This window comes from Stegostoma tigrinum, chromosome 9 (assembly GCF_030684315.1).
Source record: "Stegostoma tigrinum isolate sSteTig4 chromosome 9, sSteTig4.hap1, whole genome shotgun sequence".
NCBI lineage: Eukaryota > Metazoa > Chordata > Chondrichthyes > Orectolobiformes > Stegostomatidae > Stegostoma > Stegostoma tigrinum.
This window is the reverse complement of record NC_081362.1, coordinates 34,908,852-34,929,201: the sequence shown is the minus strand read 5'-3', so window position 1 is coordinate 34,929,201 and position 20,350 is coordinate 34,908,852. Positions and strand designations below refer to the sequence as shown.

General features: G+C 40.1%; 1 protein-coding gene across 4 annotated transcripts in view; it reads right to left on the bottom strand.

Annotated features, from left to right (window-relative positions):
• Window positions 1-20,350, bottom strand: part of fndc1 (fibronectin type III domain containing 1) — a 336,789-nt gene that overhangs the window by 92,352 nt on the left and 224,087 nt on the right. For all 4 annotated transcript variants that reach the window (XM_059648478.1, XM_048536000.2, XM_059648479.1 and 1 more), the window contains 3 exons: window positions 6,679-6,786; window positions 4,285-4,473; window positions 501-2,357 (listed from right to left, as the gene is read on the bottom strand). In XM_059648478.1, the coding sequence (XP_059504461.1) occupies window positions 501-2,357; window positions 4,285-4,473; window positions 6,679-6,786 (2,154 nt within the window). The remainder of the gene's footprint in view (window positions 1-500; window positions 2,358-4,284; window positions 4,474-6,678; window positions 6,787-20,350) is intronic.

Sequence of the window (20,350 nt, the reverse complement as noted above, 5' to 3'; positions counted from 1 at the left end):
GGAGCACAAAAGCTGATGTTTCGGGCCTAGGCTGTCAGCTTTTGTGCTCCTAAGATGCTGCTTGGTCTGCTGTGTTCTTCCAGCCCCACACTGTTATCTTGGATTCTCCAGCATCTGCAGTTCCCGTTATCACGACAAGAGCTTCTCTTTGCTAGAGTTTCTTTGTATCTGTTCCCAATACTACTTTGCCATAAGGACTTAGATCTACACTGCCTCACGTTTGCTTTATCATTTGCAATTTTCACCTTGTGCCATCATTTCTGGTATCATTAAACATTTCCTACCTCTAGCTATCGCAGGCCTTTCCCTTTGATTTCTTCCCTCACATCTTACCCACTTTCCCTGGTACTGTTTTGGTATAAAATCTGTTCATTTTTAATATTTTCCAGTTTTTAATGGAAAATTACATTAAATGTTGCCATTTTATACCCTCCTTTAGATGATCCAGTGCCTGCAGTGTCTTTCCAGAATATTCTGATTTTTATTTTGCACATACTCACATTGGTCTGGAGGAGACTTGCCAAATTTCCGAAATCTCCCTGAACGTAAAAGGTCTCCAATGACAGTTGAACTGGAAGGAAACCTTGTCCTTGTCCCTGGGAAATGGTGTTGACGTGAAGATGATGACAGGGGATGAGAAGCAGAAAGTTGTGGTGAAGATGGGAACAAAGGATGAGTTCTATCTGTTTCCTTGGAACTTGAAGAATGTAAAGATGCTTGTTGCCTGGAGTGTCTTGAAGATGATAGAACCAATGAAGAAGGGATAGATTGGGTTACAAAAGAGGCAACTGGTTTTGTTGGGTGACTGGCTACAAGTTCTTTTTTGGCACCATTAGGCCTTATGTAAGAATTTCTTAGTTCAGGTAGATGAGTGCGTCCCTGTGACGTTGGAGAGGTAGGATTTCGGAAAGGTACTGAAGAGAAAGATGGCTTACTTTTACTGTCAGATATTCTGACATTTGCAAAGCGTGAGGTAGGAAGGTGATCTGTTGGCAAAAATGAGTGTGAATCTTCTAAGGAGGCAGACCTGGAAGTTAGGATTGAAGAAGATGAATGGGACTGAGAGGAAATGGAAGGTGAAACAGGTTTTTTCTCAGCACTTGATGTCAGCATGGTATTAGGATTTCTAGAACCTGTGCTGAGATTTAATAGTGAAGATTTGTCAGAGTTTCCTGAGGGCACAGATGAAGACTGAACTGATGAAGATGGCAAGTGCTGCAAAGGACTACTAGAGCCAGTTAGTTTTCTTCCAAAGTAAGAAGAGTAAACTTCCTTAGAATCAGTACCAGGTAATAGCTTGCTATTTCTCGAATGAGAACGAGGATCTGTCCATGAAGTTCTGCGATCATTTCCATTGGATGCTGAAGATGAAGATAACACAGGAGAAGGATTAGGTTGTGGGGGAACAGAAATAAATATATTTTCTGGAGTTTCATATACAAGTCTGGTTTTAATAAAACTTGATCCTGCGGCACGGTTTCTTTGTGAAATTGAGCGTGTTGAAGATACAGAAGCCGGCTTTTTATCATTATCTTTGTCCACTTTTGTTCTATTAGAACTTGGCCAAGACAGGGAAGCAGCAGTCATAAAAGAACGTGACTTTGAAGTTGTTCTTGATAACGGCCGTGCTGATCTAGGATCAGAAGCAGAGAATGGCTTTGGTAACTGGGAAACTAAAGTCTGTCTATTCAGTGTTGAGCCACGGTAAGATTGCTTCAGCTCTGTTAAAATAGGATTCTTGTTCTTTGTATTTATCTCTTTAGCTTCCTCCTCCTCTTCTACACTTTTCTCTTCCTTATCTTCCTCTGCAAATACAGATGATGATCTCACAGAGGGAAAAGCTGATGAAGTCAGAAGTTTAGATGGGTCGTGTCTTGGCTCTTTTATTTCATTGCGTGTCTGAACATTGGATGGCCCAGGAGTTAGTTGGTTTTTAAGACTTACTTTGGAATTTGGTATTCTTAGCTGAGTTGGGTTTCTGTTGAATAGGATTGCAGAGGAGGTAGATCTTGCTTTAGTTAATAGCTGACTATTTCTCCTGAAACTTGTAGCTGTATGTTTTAATGGTGTTGAGAGAGGGGAAGGAGGGATTAATGATGAAGAGGAAAAATGTAAGCTTTCATTTGTTTTTGTAACAGAATCAAGTGACTGTAATGATTGTAAACGTGAAGCCGGAAAGAGAGGGGAAGACTTTCTTGTATTGGTTCTGAAACCAGAGATGGGTTTAGATGGAAAAGGTAGCAAATGTGATGAAGGCTTTTTGGATAAATATTTGGAGACTGAAGATGATTCATATCCTCGAGAAGTTTGAGATTTGTCATGAATCCTATCATGAGAAGTTGCAGCAATATTAGTACCTACAGAGAAAACCAGAGCAAATTATTTAATATAAAAACAACCATTTGGTAAGGCTAAGTTCAAAAATTACTTCTGCATGAAATAACAAAAGCAGCTTAAAAATACATTAAAAATTGTAGAATTAAACAGCTGTGCTCTATTGTCCAATCAGAGATTATTTTCTTTACTTTTTCCTAAAATTGGAAGTACCAAGCAAACATTCATAGAGAAGAGACTAGAAACTCAGAAGTCAAGCAGCAGGCAATGCGCAGAAAATGACATCTAATGTTGCACAAGGTAGCTGATTAAAATTTCTATTTCAAAATGATGATTTTTTAAAAACTCAAATGTGAATAGGAAGTGAAACAGTTTATGCTAAAAATAAGAGTTGTGTCTATGTTATCTATTTTTCAGCTGCACCTCTCAGCAGATTCTGGGTTTTGGACTTTTAAAGTTTGAATTGTTTACCTCCACTACACGAAATGTTTTCCTCCAACTTTGAGTGTATTTTTCTTTTCTTCATTCATCTTGGTTTTTATGAGAACACAGAAATACAAATCACAAGAAATCAGTGTAACTAATCAGCTACACGACTTCTGATGGAACAAATCCACCTATTTGGTTTATTCCTCAACCCAATCCCTTAATGAACCATTGCAAATGTCAATCTGCTCTGGTATCTGGCTCCAGAATGATGAATAATTCCATCATCAAGCAGTGCTGCTGGATACACTGCTTCTGAACTTCTGCATGAGCCTGTGATTAAAAGTCTCCAAGACAGGGATTCAACTCATTCATAAAAATATAAATGGTGTCCAACAGACTCTGCTCATTTTGGATTCTAAGGGGAATGGAAACAGCTGGAATGTAAGACATCAACAGCATAGAAGCTCTACTAGGTGAATCGTATTTAGTACAAAAAATAAATTTGGGGCACAATGGCCCCTTTCATTAATTGGATTCTGTAAACCAAAGAAACACAAAAAAAATTGGACACTGAAGCAGTTTCCATATCCCACATTGACAGACTTGCTGCTTAATACCACCCAATGCTTCAGGCATCAATTATTACATTATTGAGATCTATAAAATACTTTTAACTGAAATTGCTTCCAATGTAATAATTTTTAACATGTTCCTAACATTTGAAATCTTCACCCTAGTGAATAACTTTCCTGACTGAAATGTATCCATTATCTTTGCAATCCTCAAGATTTCAATTAAGTCACCTCAGAGTCACTCCTTTCCAAATTGACCAAGTCCAACATTCATTCATGATGTATGTTTCAAATTTATAATGATCGTTGACATTTCTCAAAATTCCTTTTCTTTGACGCTATTTTAATTTTAAATGTCTAAATATCAGTAGACAATTGCATTTAAATTTTTATCATATAAATATTTTCACTTTTTTTAGGTATAGATGCTATAAAACTGGTCGGCACAATGGCTCAGTGGTTAGCACTGCTGCCTCACAGCACCAGGGAAGCGGGTTTGAGTGTTTTCAATATCTTATGCTTTCATTGCAGCTTCTACGACATGCACCTGACCCTTGTTTGCAATTAATACCAAGTTATTAATCTTGTTGCTTAAATTCCTTTCCTGATTAAGCTAAAATCTATCATTTAAAAACTATAATTGAAATATTAGAATATAATGCTTGGAACTTCTGTTCAAACTGCTTTTCTCCTTAGTGAAGATTCTAAATTAATACTAACTATAGTTATTGTAATGATAGATATTCAAAATTTAGAACACATGGTACAATTTCATGGCTCAAATACAGAATCAAGATGTCTATATTTTTTAGTGCCACATCAGCTGTAATGAACTGCGCACAAACAGAACATGTGAAGAAGCTAAAGATGTCATCAAGATAGTGTTCATGCCAGTGAAAAGCTTTTGGAGCTGATAAAAGGCCATGTCATAAAAGAGTATAATGCTTACTTTTTGGCATAGCAACACTGAGGGTTTTTGATTGAGGACCTTGTCCTCTCCGGTTTGTCGCTCGAATTTTGAAAATATAGCGCTCCCCGGGTTGCAGGCCATCAACTATAGCAGTTGTAACATCTCCAGTAAAAGAAATAGTCTTTGCTCCGAATGGTTTGAGAGCCGGGGCATATGAAACAATGTATTCTGAAATGATTTGGCAGATGGTTGGAAGGAGACAACTGAAAACAATTCTGTTTTTCCACTGGAGAGACTGTATGGGAAGAACGAATCACAGGGTGCATTGCTAATATTTACTGATTAGCAATGCACTAAACAGCAATTGAGTCTATAACAAATTGAGTTAAAATTGAGACAAAATACATGACACATTCCATGCAATCCACAACTAATTAGATAGGTGATATACTATAAACAAAACAAAAGAAATATTAACAAGCAAATGCGTAATTAATTGGCATATATCAATAAACTAATAAAAATTACCTTAATTTTTGCAAAATAATGGAATATGATCTTGAAACTAAATTCTTCATGAAGAAATTTTTCTCCTGTCATTTAATTCTGAAGTAACACATTTAACTCAGCCTTCATTAAATATTTAATATATGACATTTACAGTTCTAATATCAGACAAAATACAGATTTAAACATAAATAAATTAATATTTGAGTGATCAATAGTTATAGTTGATGAACACAGGCCCAAGTCTTTATAATAGATGGTTGTTATTACAGGAATGTGCCCAACAAAACCCCTCAGAAGACCTAAGCATCAACCCCTCGGAATTGTGTGGGAAGTCTAATCTAACTTTTGATATGTAATTAAACTGCAGCTGGACCTCTTCGAGAAAATACTCAACTCTGAGTTAGATTTGCAGAATTCAGAGAGGTCCAGCTCACTTACCTGATAGTAACCCAGGAAGGGTTGGAGGAATTAAAATGATACTATCCCTGGGTAACCACAAACATGACACACTGATTTCTGTGACCCCTCCCCCACCTGACCTAACATCATCTCCCTAACTGCCACACCTAACTCCCTAACTTGCTTCACTCACCTGAAGCTCACCCCGATGCCATCCCACGCTGAACTGACTTGATCTGGCACACTACTGACCCAATGCCTGCCTCGATTCAGCACAAGCCTTCACCTCAATATGAAGCCTCTACCTACCTAATGTCTTTTAAGATGATGAACTAAAACTGTGTTTAATTGCTACAATATGCCAGTGCTAAGAAAGAAAAAGGCATGACTTCTATAAACCTTACTCCCGAAACGTCAGCTTTCCTGCTCCTCTGATGCTGCTTGGCCTGCTGTGTTCATCCATCTCTACACTTTGTTATCTCAGATTCTCCAGCATCTGCAGTTCCTGCTATCCCTCCCATGCAGACTGCATGGTTTGCTGCACTGCAGTTAGTAATCAGGATCCTGCATCAGAAGTTAGACTCAAATTGTCCTAGCCAGAGATTAGGTAGATTTTTCTCTGATCCCAGATAGAGATTTAACCAGATTGGACAATTTTTAAAAATCTTTTAATCATGGGACTTTCATGGGATGGGAAGGCCTGCATTCAGTGCTCCCTCCTTATATCCTAGAAAAGGTGCTTGTGAGCGGCCGCCTTAAACTGCTGCAGACCTTGTTGCAGTGCTCCTATCAGGAAGGAACTTCCAGGATTTTTACCCATCAATGCTGAAGGAATGAAAATTCTAGATCAGAATGGCTGCCTCCAACTTGAGATGGCATTAGCAGCTCCAAAAATTGAGGATGTTGTGCCTTCTCTTCTGTACGCTAATTAGGGATTCAGCCCTAATACGATATGGAACATTGGAGGCAAAATTGGCATCTGGTCTGCCATGTAATCAAGAAACCCACATTCAGTTGATTAGAAAAGAAATCGATTAACTCATGAAACCAATTAAAGGGACTGTTTGATAATTGGCTGGTGTAGAGCATCAATTTCAGTCAGCTAGTTTCCACTCTTTCAGTATGCCAATTCCTGTTATGGGTTTTGAAATTATCCTCAGGATGTCAATCAACAAATGTCAATATGCAACTGCTCAGATAAGCTTTCTTTACACCTGTTGACACCTTTACACATTGTTGACACCTACTTCAGCTTTCTAGGAAAACTCTATTTTTTCTAATCTTTTTAACTTTCCATTTATGTGACTCTCTGGGCACTTTTGAGGTAACAGAGTTACATTTTCCAGAAACTTGAGATATGAAACCATTGGACTGGATTCACAGTAACAACTGCTCTCATTTCCCTGGTAAGAATTCAATTTGAAAGAACGGTTTATGTACTCTTCCTTTTAAAATGGAGAGAAGTACAATAATCGTCATGGTATTATTTAATGATTTTCAAAATAGTATTGAAAAACCTCCTACCTGTGACCTTTCCATTGTTGTCAATAGGAGGATCCCAGGATACAGTGACTGCTGTTCCTTGTTCACCTAATGGCTTCACCTCAAAGTTCTCAGGGCTAGAAGTTGGAACTGCATTTGAAAGTCAGTGGGAGAGACGATTAGGTCTACAAATGCATGTGTTATTTCTAAACTAAGATATTCTGTAGTTGGAACTACTTCAAATTGCAATGACAGTTAATATCTACTCCACTTTCATGATTTTCTATGGATCATCAACATTGCACCTTCAGCATAGGGAAAAATTGTTCATTGCACCCCATGTGTATTGCTCTATCAGTTCCACAGATGCTTGTGAACATTTTTCTTGTGCTGCTTATTTATTTCATACAATATCCAGTTTCAACTCAACAGGGGGATGCATAACCTCCAATATAACATAAGTATAAAATGGATTACTTCTTAATTTCAGGTGAACAGAGGAAATAATCTTACTGTCACAGAATCATGATGATACAGAAAAAGGCTATTTAGCCAAATGCATTTGCACCAGCTGAGAACTTTAACTTAGTGCCAAACTCCTGTCTTTTCCCCATTACTGCACATGGTTCCTATTAAAATAATTATTCAATGGCCTCACATTCATTTCAAAATTTCTATGCACAGCATATCTAATCTTAACAACCCATGTGAACGTACACATTGGGAAGTCCAAAATAGTTGTTTCAACTTTGATTTTGGGGTCATCATCTATTACTCCTTATATTTAAGTTTATTGTTGCTTCTAATTTTGTAATGACTTGTGTGCTGTGGCCAGTTGAATAAATAACATGGATAAAATTTGGTCATATCTTGTTCTTGGTATCTCTCACAGGGCTCTGCTTGGAGTCCTACTTCATTCATAATTTCCATTTAAAGTATTGAAATCTCCACCTCCAAAACAAATTTTAAAAATGAGTTTATTAAATATACAATACAATTCTAGTTGTTTCCAGAAATGCTAACTCTCAAAATGATCGCAAAGTTGTGGTTTCTGGATAAAATTATGATTCCCCAAATTTGTGAAATCTTGGGATCTTGCTAGAGGCTAGGTTTTGCCTACCCTCCCAGATTGCCTGGCAGTCTAATGGAAAAGGCATCTATGTCTTGGTGGTGATTATTGAAATCATATAATCCCTGTAGTCTGGGAGAAGGCCATTTGGCCCAGTGAATATATGCTAACCCATTTTGATATCTTGTTGTCAGCTGCAGAAATGTCTGTCAGTCCCTCTGACTAAAGAGTCCCTATCACAATCGATCTCTTTAGAACCTGATGAATCCCTCCTTTCTTTAAATCCAGTGCTTCAGAGTCTGCCTACATTTTCCAATTAGCATACTTGCTTGAGATGGAGACTCCTATACTACCTGCCTTCCTCTCCTACCTTTCTTGGGGTAACTACAAGACTGTATCTGCAATTATTCTAAGTTCCTGCAACTACCATCCATTACATCCCCTGGCTCCTGCAAATTTCTCACTACTTCTGACTGCAGCTCTAAATAATCCAGAAGATCCAATAGAATACGCAGCTAAATGCACTTCTTGCAACATAATCATCAGTAACATGCAAACTTTCCCCACTCTCCCACATCTTAAAGGAAAAGCACGTCACTCGCTTAAAAGGTCATCTTTGCACCTTACCAATCTATAAACCTAGCAAATAGTCCAGTCTTACTACTCTAAAAACACTGCTCTAGGTGAACCTAGTACCTACGTTTTATACTTTTAAAGTTTAATCAAGAGACTGGTATCAATAAAAAAAACCAAAAAAAAACCCGCTCTCCTCACTATTGTAGATTTACAAAAAGAGAGTCAGGTTACACTTTAAAAACTAGCCACTTAGCTGGTCCCCACTGCAACTTCCTACACAGGTATTTTGAAGGTCAGCTGTGCATTTCACTATTTGTTTGTTTTTCTTCGACAAAACTCCAATGTGCAGAGATACTTGAAACCAAACAACCAAGGTGGTCAATTGTGCGGGTTTACTTCTCTGTTTGTTTCACTTCCCATGTGGTCAATGCTTGATCTCTCTTTCTGTTTTTTAAAAGTGCCATTGTTTTGATCTTTTTTCTTTCTCCACACCCCCCAAAGTTCCAAAACAATGCAGCAGCTTATAAAACAGTAATTACTTCTCCTAGAATTTGAGGAAATCAGCTCCAACACTGAAAATAACTCAAAAAAAGGAGCAGTTCCTACAGCCACAATTTTCTCCTGTTGGTCACCTTGGATTACCCAGGGATCAAGGGAATCCCGAGAAGAGTACAAAGGCAGTAGGATAATACTCAAGAGGGAAATCAGGAGGGCAAAAATGGGACATCAGATAGCTTTGGAAAATAGGGTTAAGGAAAATCTAGAGGGAATCTACAAATAATTAAGGACAAATAAGTAACTAGGGCAAGAATAGGGCCCTTTAAAGATCAGCAAGGCTACCTATGTGTGAAACTGCAGGAGATGGGGGATATATTAAACGAGTATTTTGCATCAGAGTTTATTGTCTAGAAGGATATGGAAGATAGAGAATGTGGGAAAATAAGTAGCGACATTCTGAAAAATGTACATGTTACAGAGGCGGTGGTATTGGACGTCTTAAATCCCTGGGACCTGATCAAGTGTACCCTAGAACTCTGTGGGAAGCCAGGGAAGTGATTGCTGGGCCCCTTGCTGAGATATTTGTATCATCAATAGTCATACATGAGATGCTGGAAGATTGGATGTTGCCTAATGTGATGCCACTATTTAAGAAAGTTGGTAAGGAAAAGCCAGGAAAGCTACAGACTGGTGAGCCTGACATCAGTGGTGGGCAAGTTGTTGGAGAGAATCCTGAGGGGCAGGATTTACGTGTATTTGTAAAGACAAAGAATTATTAGGGATAGTCCACACAGCTTTCTGCATGGAAAATCGTGTCTCACTAACTTCATTGAGTTTTTTGAAGAACCAATGAAGAGGATTGATGAGGGCAGAGCAGTGGACATGATCTATATGGACTTCAGTAAGGTGTTCAACAAGTTTTCTCATGGTAGACTGGTTAGCAAGGTTAGATCACATGGAATACAAGGAGAGCTAGCTGTTTGGATACAGAACAGGCTTGAAGGTAGAAGACAAAACGTCGTGGTGTTGAGTTACTTTTCAGACTAGAGGCCTGTGGCCAGCGGTGTGTCATAAGGATCGGTGCTGGGTTCATTGCTTTTCTTCATTTATAAAAATGATTTGGATGTGAACTTACGAAGTATGGTTAGTAAGTTTGCAGATGAGACCAAAATTGGAGGTGTAGTAGACAGCGAAGAAGGTTATCTCAGAGTACACCAGGACCTTGATCAGACGGGTCAACGGGCCGAGGAGTGGCAGATGGAGTTTAATGTTGATAAATATGAGGTACTGCACTTTGGAAAGGTAAATCAGGGCAGGATTGAAACACTTAATGGTAATGTTGCTAAACAAAGAGACTTTGGAGTGCAGGTTTGTGGTTCCTTGAAAGTTGAGTCTCAGGTAGATAGGATAGTGAAAAAGGTTTGGTATGCTTGCCTTTATTAGTCACTGCATTGAATATAGTCGTTGGGAGGTCATGCTGTAGCTGTACAGGACATTGGTTACGCCACATCTGGAATACTGCATGCAAACCTGGTCTCCTTGTTATAGGAAGGATTTTATGAAACTTGAAAGAGAGTTTTAGCTATAGGGAGAGACTGAATAGGCTGGGGCTATTTTCTCTGCAGTGTCAGAAGGTGAGGGGTGACCTTTTAGCGGTCTATAAAATAGAGGGCATAGGTTTAAGGTGAGGGGGAAAGATTTAAAAGGGACCTATGGAGTAACTTTTTCACAACAGATGTGGTGCATGTATGGAATGAGCTGCCAGAGGAAGTGGTGGAGACTGGTATAAGTGCAACATTTAAAAGCCATGGATGGGTACATGAATAGCAAGCATTTAGAGGGATACGGCCCAAATGCTGGCAAATAAGACTAGACTAATTTAGGATATCTGGTCTGCATGGGCGAGTTGGACCGAAGGGTCTGTTTCCATGCTGTACAACTCTACGACTTTATATGAAGTTGCCAAGTATTTGTGAATTGTAAAGCAAGAAATTAGAATTTAGTAGTAAAAAGGATAGTGGAGAAAAGAATGTGTAACTCCTTTAAGAGGTGAGGGGTATTTTTGTGCTTAGATATTTTAAATGTATGCCTGTGAGCAGCAGGTTGCCGGTACTGAGTCCTAAAATTGAAACAAGTATATCGAAAGGTCTTACAGTTGGCAGGCAAAACAGCAGTTTTGGTTTGGTGTCTGGACAACAACTCCGAATTTAGCCAATCAACTTAAATCAGGCCCTGAACTACCAAAACCAATTCAATTTAAATCAGGTTGTGTTGATAACATCAAACTAATCCTACATGAGAAATACTATTATGTAATTACAGGTATAAAGAGGAGGGCATTTGGAAAATTGGGAGAGAGCCAACTGCCATCTGAGGGGAGGGCCAAACTTCAGCTGCAGCGAAAGCAAGTCTGCCACCTTAGATACAAACCTGGTTTACACAAAAGATTATGAAACTGTCTGAAAAGACTCATCAATGGTACTACGGCCTTTTAGCTCAAAGTCCTCACTGAAGAAATTAAAGGGAAAAACATTCAAAACAGCAGAATCATCAGAAGAAAGGCATTTGTGACGTGATCAACAGAAGGAAGATTGGAGAAATAGTAGAGAAGACATAGACTGTGTGAACTTGGAATGATTACATTTTAATTTATTATCAGTTAATCACTTATTAATTGGGTTTATATTTGAGGGACTTGCGTTTATTTGAACAGTATTCCAGGACAATCCAGACCAGTTAGGAAGTAGTTAATAGTCAAGCAGGGATAATGGGAACTGCAGATTCTGGAGAATCCAAGATAACAAAGTGTAAAGCTGGATGAACAGCAGGCCAAGCAGCATCTCAGGAGCACAAAAGCTGATGTTTCGGGCCTAGACCCTTCATCAGAGGCCGAAGAAATTACAAAAGAGTTGCAGTGGGAGAGAGATTCCCTGAGGTTGGTCCAGAGGGAGGAGGGTAACTTCTTCAGGTTAGGCATCCCTGGAAGAGGCTTCGCAGTGAGGTTAAAATTGCGATCAGAGATAATGGGAACTGCAGAAGCTGGAGAATCCAAGATAACAAAGTGTGAAGCTGATGAACACAGCAGGCCAAGCAGCATCTCAGGAGCACAAGAGCTGACGTTTCGGGCCTAGACCCTTCATCAGAGGCTCCGATGAAAGATCTAGGCCAAAAACATCAGCTTTTGTGCTCCTGAGATGTTGCTTGGCCTGCTGTGTTCATCCAGTTTCACACTTTGTTATAATAGTCAAGCAGGGACTTGGTTTCATTTGTTAGTAATTCTGTTAACTTATTCATTGTTAGGGTTAAACACATCAATTGTTTCTCACCATTTGTAAAGTGGAGATCAGGGATTTTATTTCTTTTAACCAGTCTTAACAGATTATGAGGGGAAAGGAGAGTTTCTCAGCGTGTTTTGGGCATAATTATTAGAAGGAAAACTCTACATAACAGGTCGAGGCTTGATTTTTGGTTTAACTATCAGACGGGTTTGGCCATTCCCACTCCATAACAGACTCTACGACGCTCTGAATAGCATCTCACCCAGATACACAACCGTTCCCCCCCGTACCCACCCCCATCCTCGTACCCCTGCATCTCCCATACCTAATCCACCTAGCCTGCACATCCCTGAGCACTACAAGCAATTCAGCATCACCAATCCACTTAACCTACACATTTTTGGACTGTAGGAGAAAACCAGGACACATATGCAGACCCACAAGGAAAATGTGCAAACTCCAAGCAGGCAGCTGCCAGAGGGTGGAATTGAACCAGGATCCCTGGTGCTGTGAAGCAGCAGCACAAACTACCAAGACATTGTGTCATCTAAAGAATTTGGGAAGATGTTAATAGGATATTTTAAGAAAATAAATTAACGTCACGTAGTTAGAGCTACATTAGTTTCCACTGCTCCTGGCTGGGGTAGGCTGGGTGCAGCTGCTATGTTGAGTGGGTGCTTGGAGGATTGAAGCCAGTAGCAGGTTGCATGTGCAGTCTGAACCAAACAAACAGTCTCAGTCATTCTCTCCCCCAGGGCAAGCTGGCTCACTGCCAAATGCCTGGGGCAGAAGGAGCAGCAAGGAAGAAATGGCTGGACACTAACAGATCAGAATTTACGCAATTTAACAGGTTACCTATCAGTTCCCAGCAGGGAGTGGACATAGGTTCCTTGCTATAACGATGCTTTAAAGATTATCATTGAATGTGGAAGTTTAGTATAAGAAGGATCCTAGCAGCTGCTTTTTGTTGCAACACTTCCACATTCTCTACGATCTCTTATGAGGTGGTAGCAGACTGATATTGTTACTGATAATGTCAGGTTACCACATTTTAAATGTCACAATTGATACACATTGAAAAGCCTTAATGGAGGTTGGATGCTCCTTGACCAATTATATGTTGGCCACCCCATGGCAGGAGACAGGGAAGAGAAGAGGCAGTTGAAGTTAAAGTAATGTCTTCTTCCAGAACAGAGACTGCAACTATACTCTACTGGTGGGGTGGCAATGGCTTAGTAGTATTATCCCTTGACTGTTAATCCAGAGACCCAGATAACATTCTGGGGACATCAGTTCAAATCCCACCATGGCAGGTGGTGGAATCTGAACTCAATAAAAATATCTGGGGTTAAGAATCTGATGATCATCATGAACCTATTGTCAATTGTCGGGAAAAACCCATCTGGTTCACTAATGTCCTTTAAGGAAGGAAACTGCCATCCTTATCTGGTCTGGCCTACATGTGATTCTAGACCAACAGCAATGTGGTTGTCTCTTAACTGCCCTTAACTATGACTATGAGATGGGCAATAAATGTTACCTGGTCAGCAATGCCCTCATCCCGTGCATGAAAAAAGAAAAAAAACTGGCTGCTGAAAACGTGAGACTGATACAAACAGGAAGCAAGTGGTGTCCACGTATAAGAGTCTACAAACGTGGCTAAAATGGAGGTTCACAGAAGGAAAAATGGTCACTGTCAGCCATGACAGCACCCTTAGCAGTGGGAAGGACTTAAAGTCAGTGGATGCATGGTGGGACTCTGTTAGCTATGTCTCTCTTGATATGGAAACTCATTAAGGTTTGTTTATCTCCTCTTCTGGCAGCAGTGATTAATTCAGCAATGTGATGCTAAGCACTGGCAGCTTTCTGCTAACATGTCCAAAAATCCTTACTTTATGTGTCAACTGCATTTTACGTGAGACTTACTACAACGTAGTCCATCGTGTCCAGCTCCCAGTTTCAAGCGCACAAACACAAACACTGGACCACAACAAGAACACGAAATATTCTTTTCCTCTTCACAATCATATATTCTGAAGTCAATATGTGCACTCTTATTGCTGCCAGACTAAGAGTACAAAGGTTTGGGAACTTCCTGATTATACGTACCAGAATTTTATATACACAGAACATTTATAACAAAAACAATCTAAATTTATATGATGACTTGAATGTAAAAAAAATTAAAAAGAAGTAGGGAGGGTTTAAAAAAAAGTGAAGTAATAGTGTGAGTTACAGCAGAGATGACCAATTGTCTGGTTAAAAAAATGAAACTGGAGAAGGTCTGAAAAAAGTGAAGTGGAAATATTCAAGGAGATAATACCAGAGAGTAGTACAATGTTAAAAGAGTCATCCAGGTTGTTTGGATGAGTACAGGAGATGGTGACATACTGGGATTAAAATTGCTCCAAGAAAATGGCCGTGTCTTAATTTGAAACAGTAAACTACGATCAGCATATTCAGCTGTCAAGACCAAACCCCTGAACTCTGATTCAGTCTCAGTGCTCAGTTTGCTGAATTGAGCCAGCTTGTTTTTGTGCAAGGGGCCCATTGCCCTTATTCTGTAATGAGCTGTGTGGAGAAGAAAGTATATGCAAAGATTCTATTCCAAAATTGCTGTCTCATGATTTCTACTTGGACATACGACATTATACGTTGAAACACTACATGTTCTTGCATTCCCAGAAGGAATAACTTAGAATAAATTTCAAAAATATAAAATACACTAATTGTTTCTAAGTAAGTTACCTCCTGCTCACCTCTACTGAATTTACACAGTGAGTAAGGGCTCAAGAAATGTGATGAACAGGAGCGAATGAGTGAGGGACAAAGACGAGCCATGAGCAAAGGAGTAGGAAGACTGCAGCAGAGAGATTCATAGATTCATACAACGCAGAAAAGGCCTGTTGGCCTATCAAGTCTGCACTGACAGAACTACCAACAGAAAGTGCGTTAATCCCAATTTCCTGCACCTGTTCCATATCTCTGAATGTAATGATACTTGAAGTGTTCATCCAAATACTTTTTAAAAGGTTATAAGGTGTCAAGCCTTCACTATCTTCCCAGGCAGCATATTCCAGGTTCTTGTCATCTATTGAAAGCTTGTTTCCCAAATCTCCTCTGAATCTCCTACCCCTTGCCCTAATGTGATTGATTCCTCAACCAAGGGGAACAGCTGCTCTCTATTCACCCTGTCCATATCCCCCATAATCTTATACACTTCAATTGTCTCTGCCCTAAAGAAAACAATCCTAATTTACCTAGTCTCTTCCCTAAAGCTTAATTTCTCCATCCCAGCCAACGTCATGGTGAACCTTTGTAGCCCCTCCAGATCTATTACCATTCTTCATGTAATGAGGCAACCAGAACTGTATACAAGCACTCCAGGTGTGGTCTGACCAACACTCCATACAACTCCAAAATCACCTCCTTGCTCTTATATTCTATGCTACAACTGATGAAAGGAAGTGTCCCATTTGCCTTTTTAATGATCCTATTCATGTGCTCTGCCAATTTCAGGCACCTGTGAATAATTACCCCAAGATGCCATGATTCCTTTAAGTTACCCAGTGTCTTGCAATTCATTAAATACTCCCCCATCATGTTTCTTCTTCCAAGATAAATCACCTTGCAGTTATCAGGATTAAATACCACCTGCCTCTGGTCTGCCCATCTGGCCAACCTATCTATATTTTCCTGTAAACTACAACAATCTTCTTTGCTATTAACCACGCTACCAATGTTGGTGTCAACCGTAAATTTGCTTAACATTTGCCCCACATTTTCATCTATTTCATTTATGTACATAAGAAACAATAAGGGTCCGAGTACTGATCTTTGTGGTACACTGTTGGGAACTCAAAAAGCCTTTTACCACTGCTGTTTTTGTGTCCTATTAGCCAGTTTCTGATCCATCTTGCCAATTTTCCTGCAGTTCCAATGTGCTTATACCTTTTCAAACAGTCTCCCATGTCTTTACATACAGTTTGTCTTCTTGGTCCTTAATGGGCCTTACTACTCTTTCCCTCGTTAACCTCTTCCCTTTAATGTATTTACAAACTTTCCAAGGGTTCTCCCTAATCCTGTTCGCAAGTCCTTTATCATGCCCCCATTTTGCTCTGCTCATTGCTTTCTTGAGTTCCGTCCTGCACTTCCTGCATTCTTCTAGGGCTACAGATGAATTGTGTCCCTCCTTTGTACTTGCTGAAAGCCCTAGTAGTCTTCCTTATTCAGACCTAAATTGTTCTAGTCATCCAGAGTTCTCTGAACTTATTACTCCTACATGTCCCTCTAAAGGGTACGTGTTGGACCTGTAATCTCCCCATCTTGTTTTTGAATGTTCTCTATTGCTCCATATTATTCATAACAAGCTATTGCCAATCTTCTGTGGCCAGATACTGTTTTATTTTAATAAAATGTGCTTTCCCCCCATCCAAAGCTGTCTTTTGTGGGCCATCTTTTTCCTTGTCCAAAATAAATGTGAACTGTAACGTGTTGTGGTCACTATCATTAAAATAACCCCAACCCCTAACAGTCATATCAAACATTTGTCTGGCTTCATTCCCCAGAAGCAGATCCAGGGCTGCACCATCCTTTGTTGGGCTTCCTTCGTGTTGATATAAAAAGCTCTCCTGGATACGTTTCAAGAAGTCTTCCCCCTCTAGACACTTAATACGATGATATCCTAGTTTATGTTGGAAAAGTTGAATTCCCAATTATTACTCTTACACATCTCTGTGAAAATAGAACATAGAACAATACAGAATAGTACAGGCCCTACATTTTACTATCCTCCATGTGCCTATCCCAGATTCGTTTAAAAGTCTCTAATGTATCCGACTCCACTACCACTGCCAGCAGTGCAATCCACATGCCCACCACTCTCTGTGTAAAGAACCTACCTCTGACATCTGCCCATTCCTTCCTCCAATCACCTTAAAATTATGTCCCCTCATAATAGTCATTTCCATTCTAGGAAAAAATCTGACTATCCACTCTATCTATGCCTCTCATCACCTTTTACACCTCTATCAAGTCACCTCTCATCCTTCTTCGATTCAGTGAAAAAAGCCCTAGCTCCCCCATAGAGCCGCCCTCCAGTCCAGGCAGCATCTTGGTAAATCTCCTCTGCACCCTCTCTAAAGCTTCCACATCCTTCCTATAATGAGGTGACCAGAACTGAAAACGATATTCCAAGTGTGGTCGAACCAGAGTCTTATAGAGCTGCAGCAAATCCTCACAGTTCTTAAACTCAATTCCCCACCAATGAAAGCCAACACACCATACACCTTCTTCACAACCCTATCAACTTGGGTTGCAACTTTGAGGGATCTATGGACGTGGACATCAAGATCTCTATGTTCCTCTACATTGCTGGGAATCCTGCCATTAACCCTGTATTCTGCATTCAAATTCAACCTCCCAAAATGAATCACTTCACACTTTTCTGGGTTGAATTCCATCTGCCAATTCTTTGCTCAGCTCTGCATCCTGCCAATGTCCCTTTGCAACTTACAACAGCCCTCCATGCTGTCCACAACTCCACCAATCTACATGTCATCAGCAAACATCTACATATTTGCTCCCACATCCCTGCTAACTCTTTGAGGGCCTAAAATACACTTCCAGGAGTGTACACAAGGAGCTACCCTGTTAACATTCCTAAATTCTACCCACAAAGACTCATTTGAGGACCTTTCCAAGATATAATCTCTCTTTGCTGCAGTAATTTGCACTTTAATAGTGCTACACCACTATCCTTTTACAGCCTGTCTCACCTAAAGATCCTATAACCAATACGTTGAGTTACCAGTCCAGCCCTTCCCTCAACTATGTTTGTGATGACAAGAATATCACACTTGAGATGGCAAAAGACAAGAGGCAAGGGGAAAGAGCAAGAGAACTTGGGCAGGGAGCCAGTGGGGGAAGTAAGGGGCAAGAGAATGAGAAGCAGTGAGGCGTGGGAGGGATGGGGCAGACAGCTAGGAGCAGAAGGGAAAGAGGAAGTGAGGCACAGGCAGATGGGAAAAAGGAAGCGAGGTAGAGAGGAGCAGGAGAGGGTGAGGTGGCAACAAACATTTATGAGGCATTGAGGAGGTGATGGGGGGAGGGGGGAGGGGGGAGGGCAGACAGTAGTGAGAAACAGCAGATTAGCAATGAGGGGGGTAGGATAGAGGTGCAGAGTAGGTGAGGCTACTGCAAAACAGTACTAATTGTTCTTGTGACTCTACATCAGCCATGGTATAAAAGAGGAAGAGTTGGACATTTAGGCCCTCAAACGTGTACCATTCAATAAGATCACAGCTGATCTGTGTGTTTCAAACTCCACATTTCCTTCCATCCCACCTTGCCCAACAAGAGTTTAACTACCTCAGTTCAAAAAAGTATGCAATGACCTACCTCCACTGCTTTTTGAAAGGCTCACAGCTGTCAGATAGAAAAGAAAGTTATCATTTCTGTCCTAAAAGGGCAATCCCTAATTTTAAAAAAAAGAGTGCCCATTAGTTCTGGGCTCATCCACAGGAGGAAACATCCTTTCTTATCAAAACCCCATTCAGGATCTGAAATACCTCAATTAAGTTACACCCAATCTTTTAAAATTGAGTGAAAATAAGCCCAGTTTCTCCAAACTTTTCCCATAAAACACCTGTTCATTCGAGGTATCAGTCCTTCACTGAACCACCTTTACAAACTTTCTTAAATAAGGAGATCATAATTGAACACAGGACTTGAAACATAGTCTCTCTAATGACCTGTACAATAGAAGAACAACATTCTTACGTTTAAATTTAAGCCTTATCATGTAAGTTTAAGCCTTAGCATTTCTTAGAAATTTGCTGTACATACGCACTATTTTGTGACTCATGCACTAGAACATTTTGATTGCCCTGTACCTTGTATTTTGCAGTTATTCTCTATTTTGGTAAAATAATTCTTTTATTTTTCTATACAAAGTGAAAAATTTCACATTTTCCCATGTTGTACTCCTGCCAGATTTTGTCCATTCATTCAATCTATCTATATTGGTCTGTGTCTTTTTAATTGTCCCCTTCCTCGCAGCACACTTTCCTACCTACCTACGTACGTGTCATCTGCTAATTTAGCTACCATGCCTTTGCTCCCTTCATCTAAATCACTGCAATAAATTGTAAAAAGTTGAGGCCTCAGCACAAACCTGTGTGACCCTATTCATCACATCCTGATAACCAGAGAAAGGTCCATTTTTCCTTGCCAGTCAATCTTCTATCCATGCCGGTGTATTAATCTTTGCTACGTAACCATGGGCTAGTATTTTGCCATATTACTTATGTGGCATCTTGCCTTCTAGAAATCCAAATATAGTACACCACAGGGTGTCCCTTAGCTATTGCAGATGTTACTCCTTCAAAAGAATCTCCAATTGTTAAACATGATTTCCTTTTCACGATCATGTTGATTTCCCAGTTTCCTCGAATTTGGCCCAATGCCAGTTATATTTTCTCTAATAGTGGATTCCAACATCTTCTCCAAGTTGGAGAAATAATGCGGAAAGGGAAATCCTGACACTTGAGCACACAAGCCTCATTACATCAGTCTTGTTAAAGTGGAATTATGTAAATAAGACTTACTGTGTACCTTTCCAATATCTGGGCCTATAGAACACATCCAGAAATAACAGCTTTAATGTTTAACTAACCAAACAGACTCTTTTCTTTGCCACTTCAAGACATCTCCTTTCTCTAGGGCCATCATATTCTTATTAAAAAGAGGCCCCATCCTCTCATCCTTTCTTTCCTTTTCTAATTTTCCTCAATACTTTCTATCCAGGGATGTTTTCAATTTAATCCCAGCCCTAAATGAACATTACAGTAACAATATCACATTCCCATGGGGTTATTTTTTGCCCAGAGCACGTCAACCTAATTTAGTATCCTCCTCGCAGTTTCATGCATTAAATCCTGGCCTGATACCATCTAGCACCTTACCATTTCAAAATCTTAGAAGTTCATAGAATCCCTAGAATGTGGAGCAGGCCACTTGGCCCACTGCGTTCATAACAAACCTCCGAAAAGCATCCCACCCAGGCCCACACTCTACCGTGTCTCTGCATTTCCCACCCTAGACACTACGGGCAATTTAGCATAGCCAATCCATCTAACCTGCACACCTTTGGACCGTGGGAGGAAACTGGAGCACCCGGAGAAAACCCACGCAGGCACGGGGAGAATGTGCAAACTCCACACAGACAGCCACCTGAGGCTGAAATCAAACCCAGGTCCCTGTTGCTGTCAACATAGAATAGAATCCCTACAGT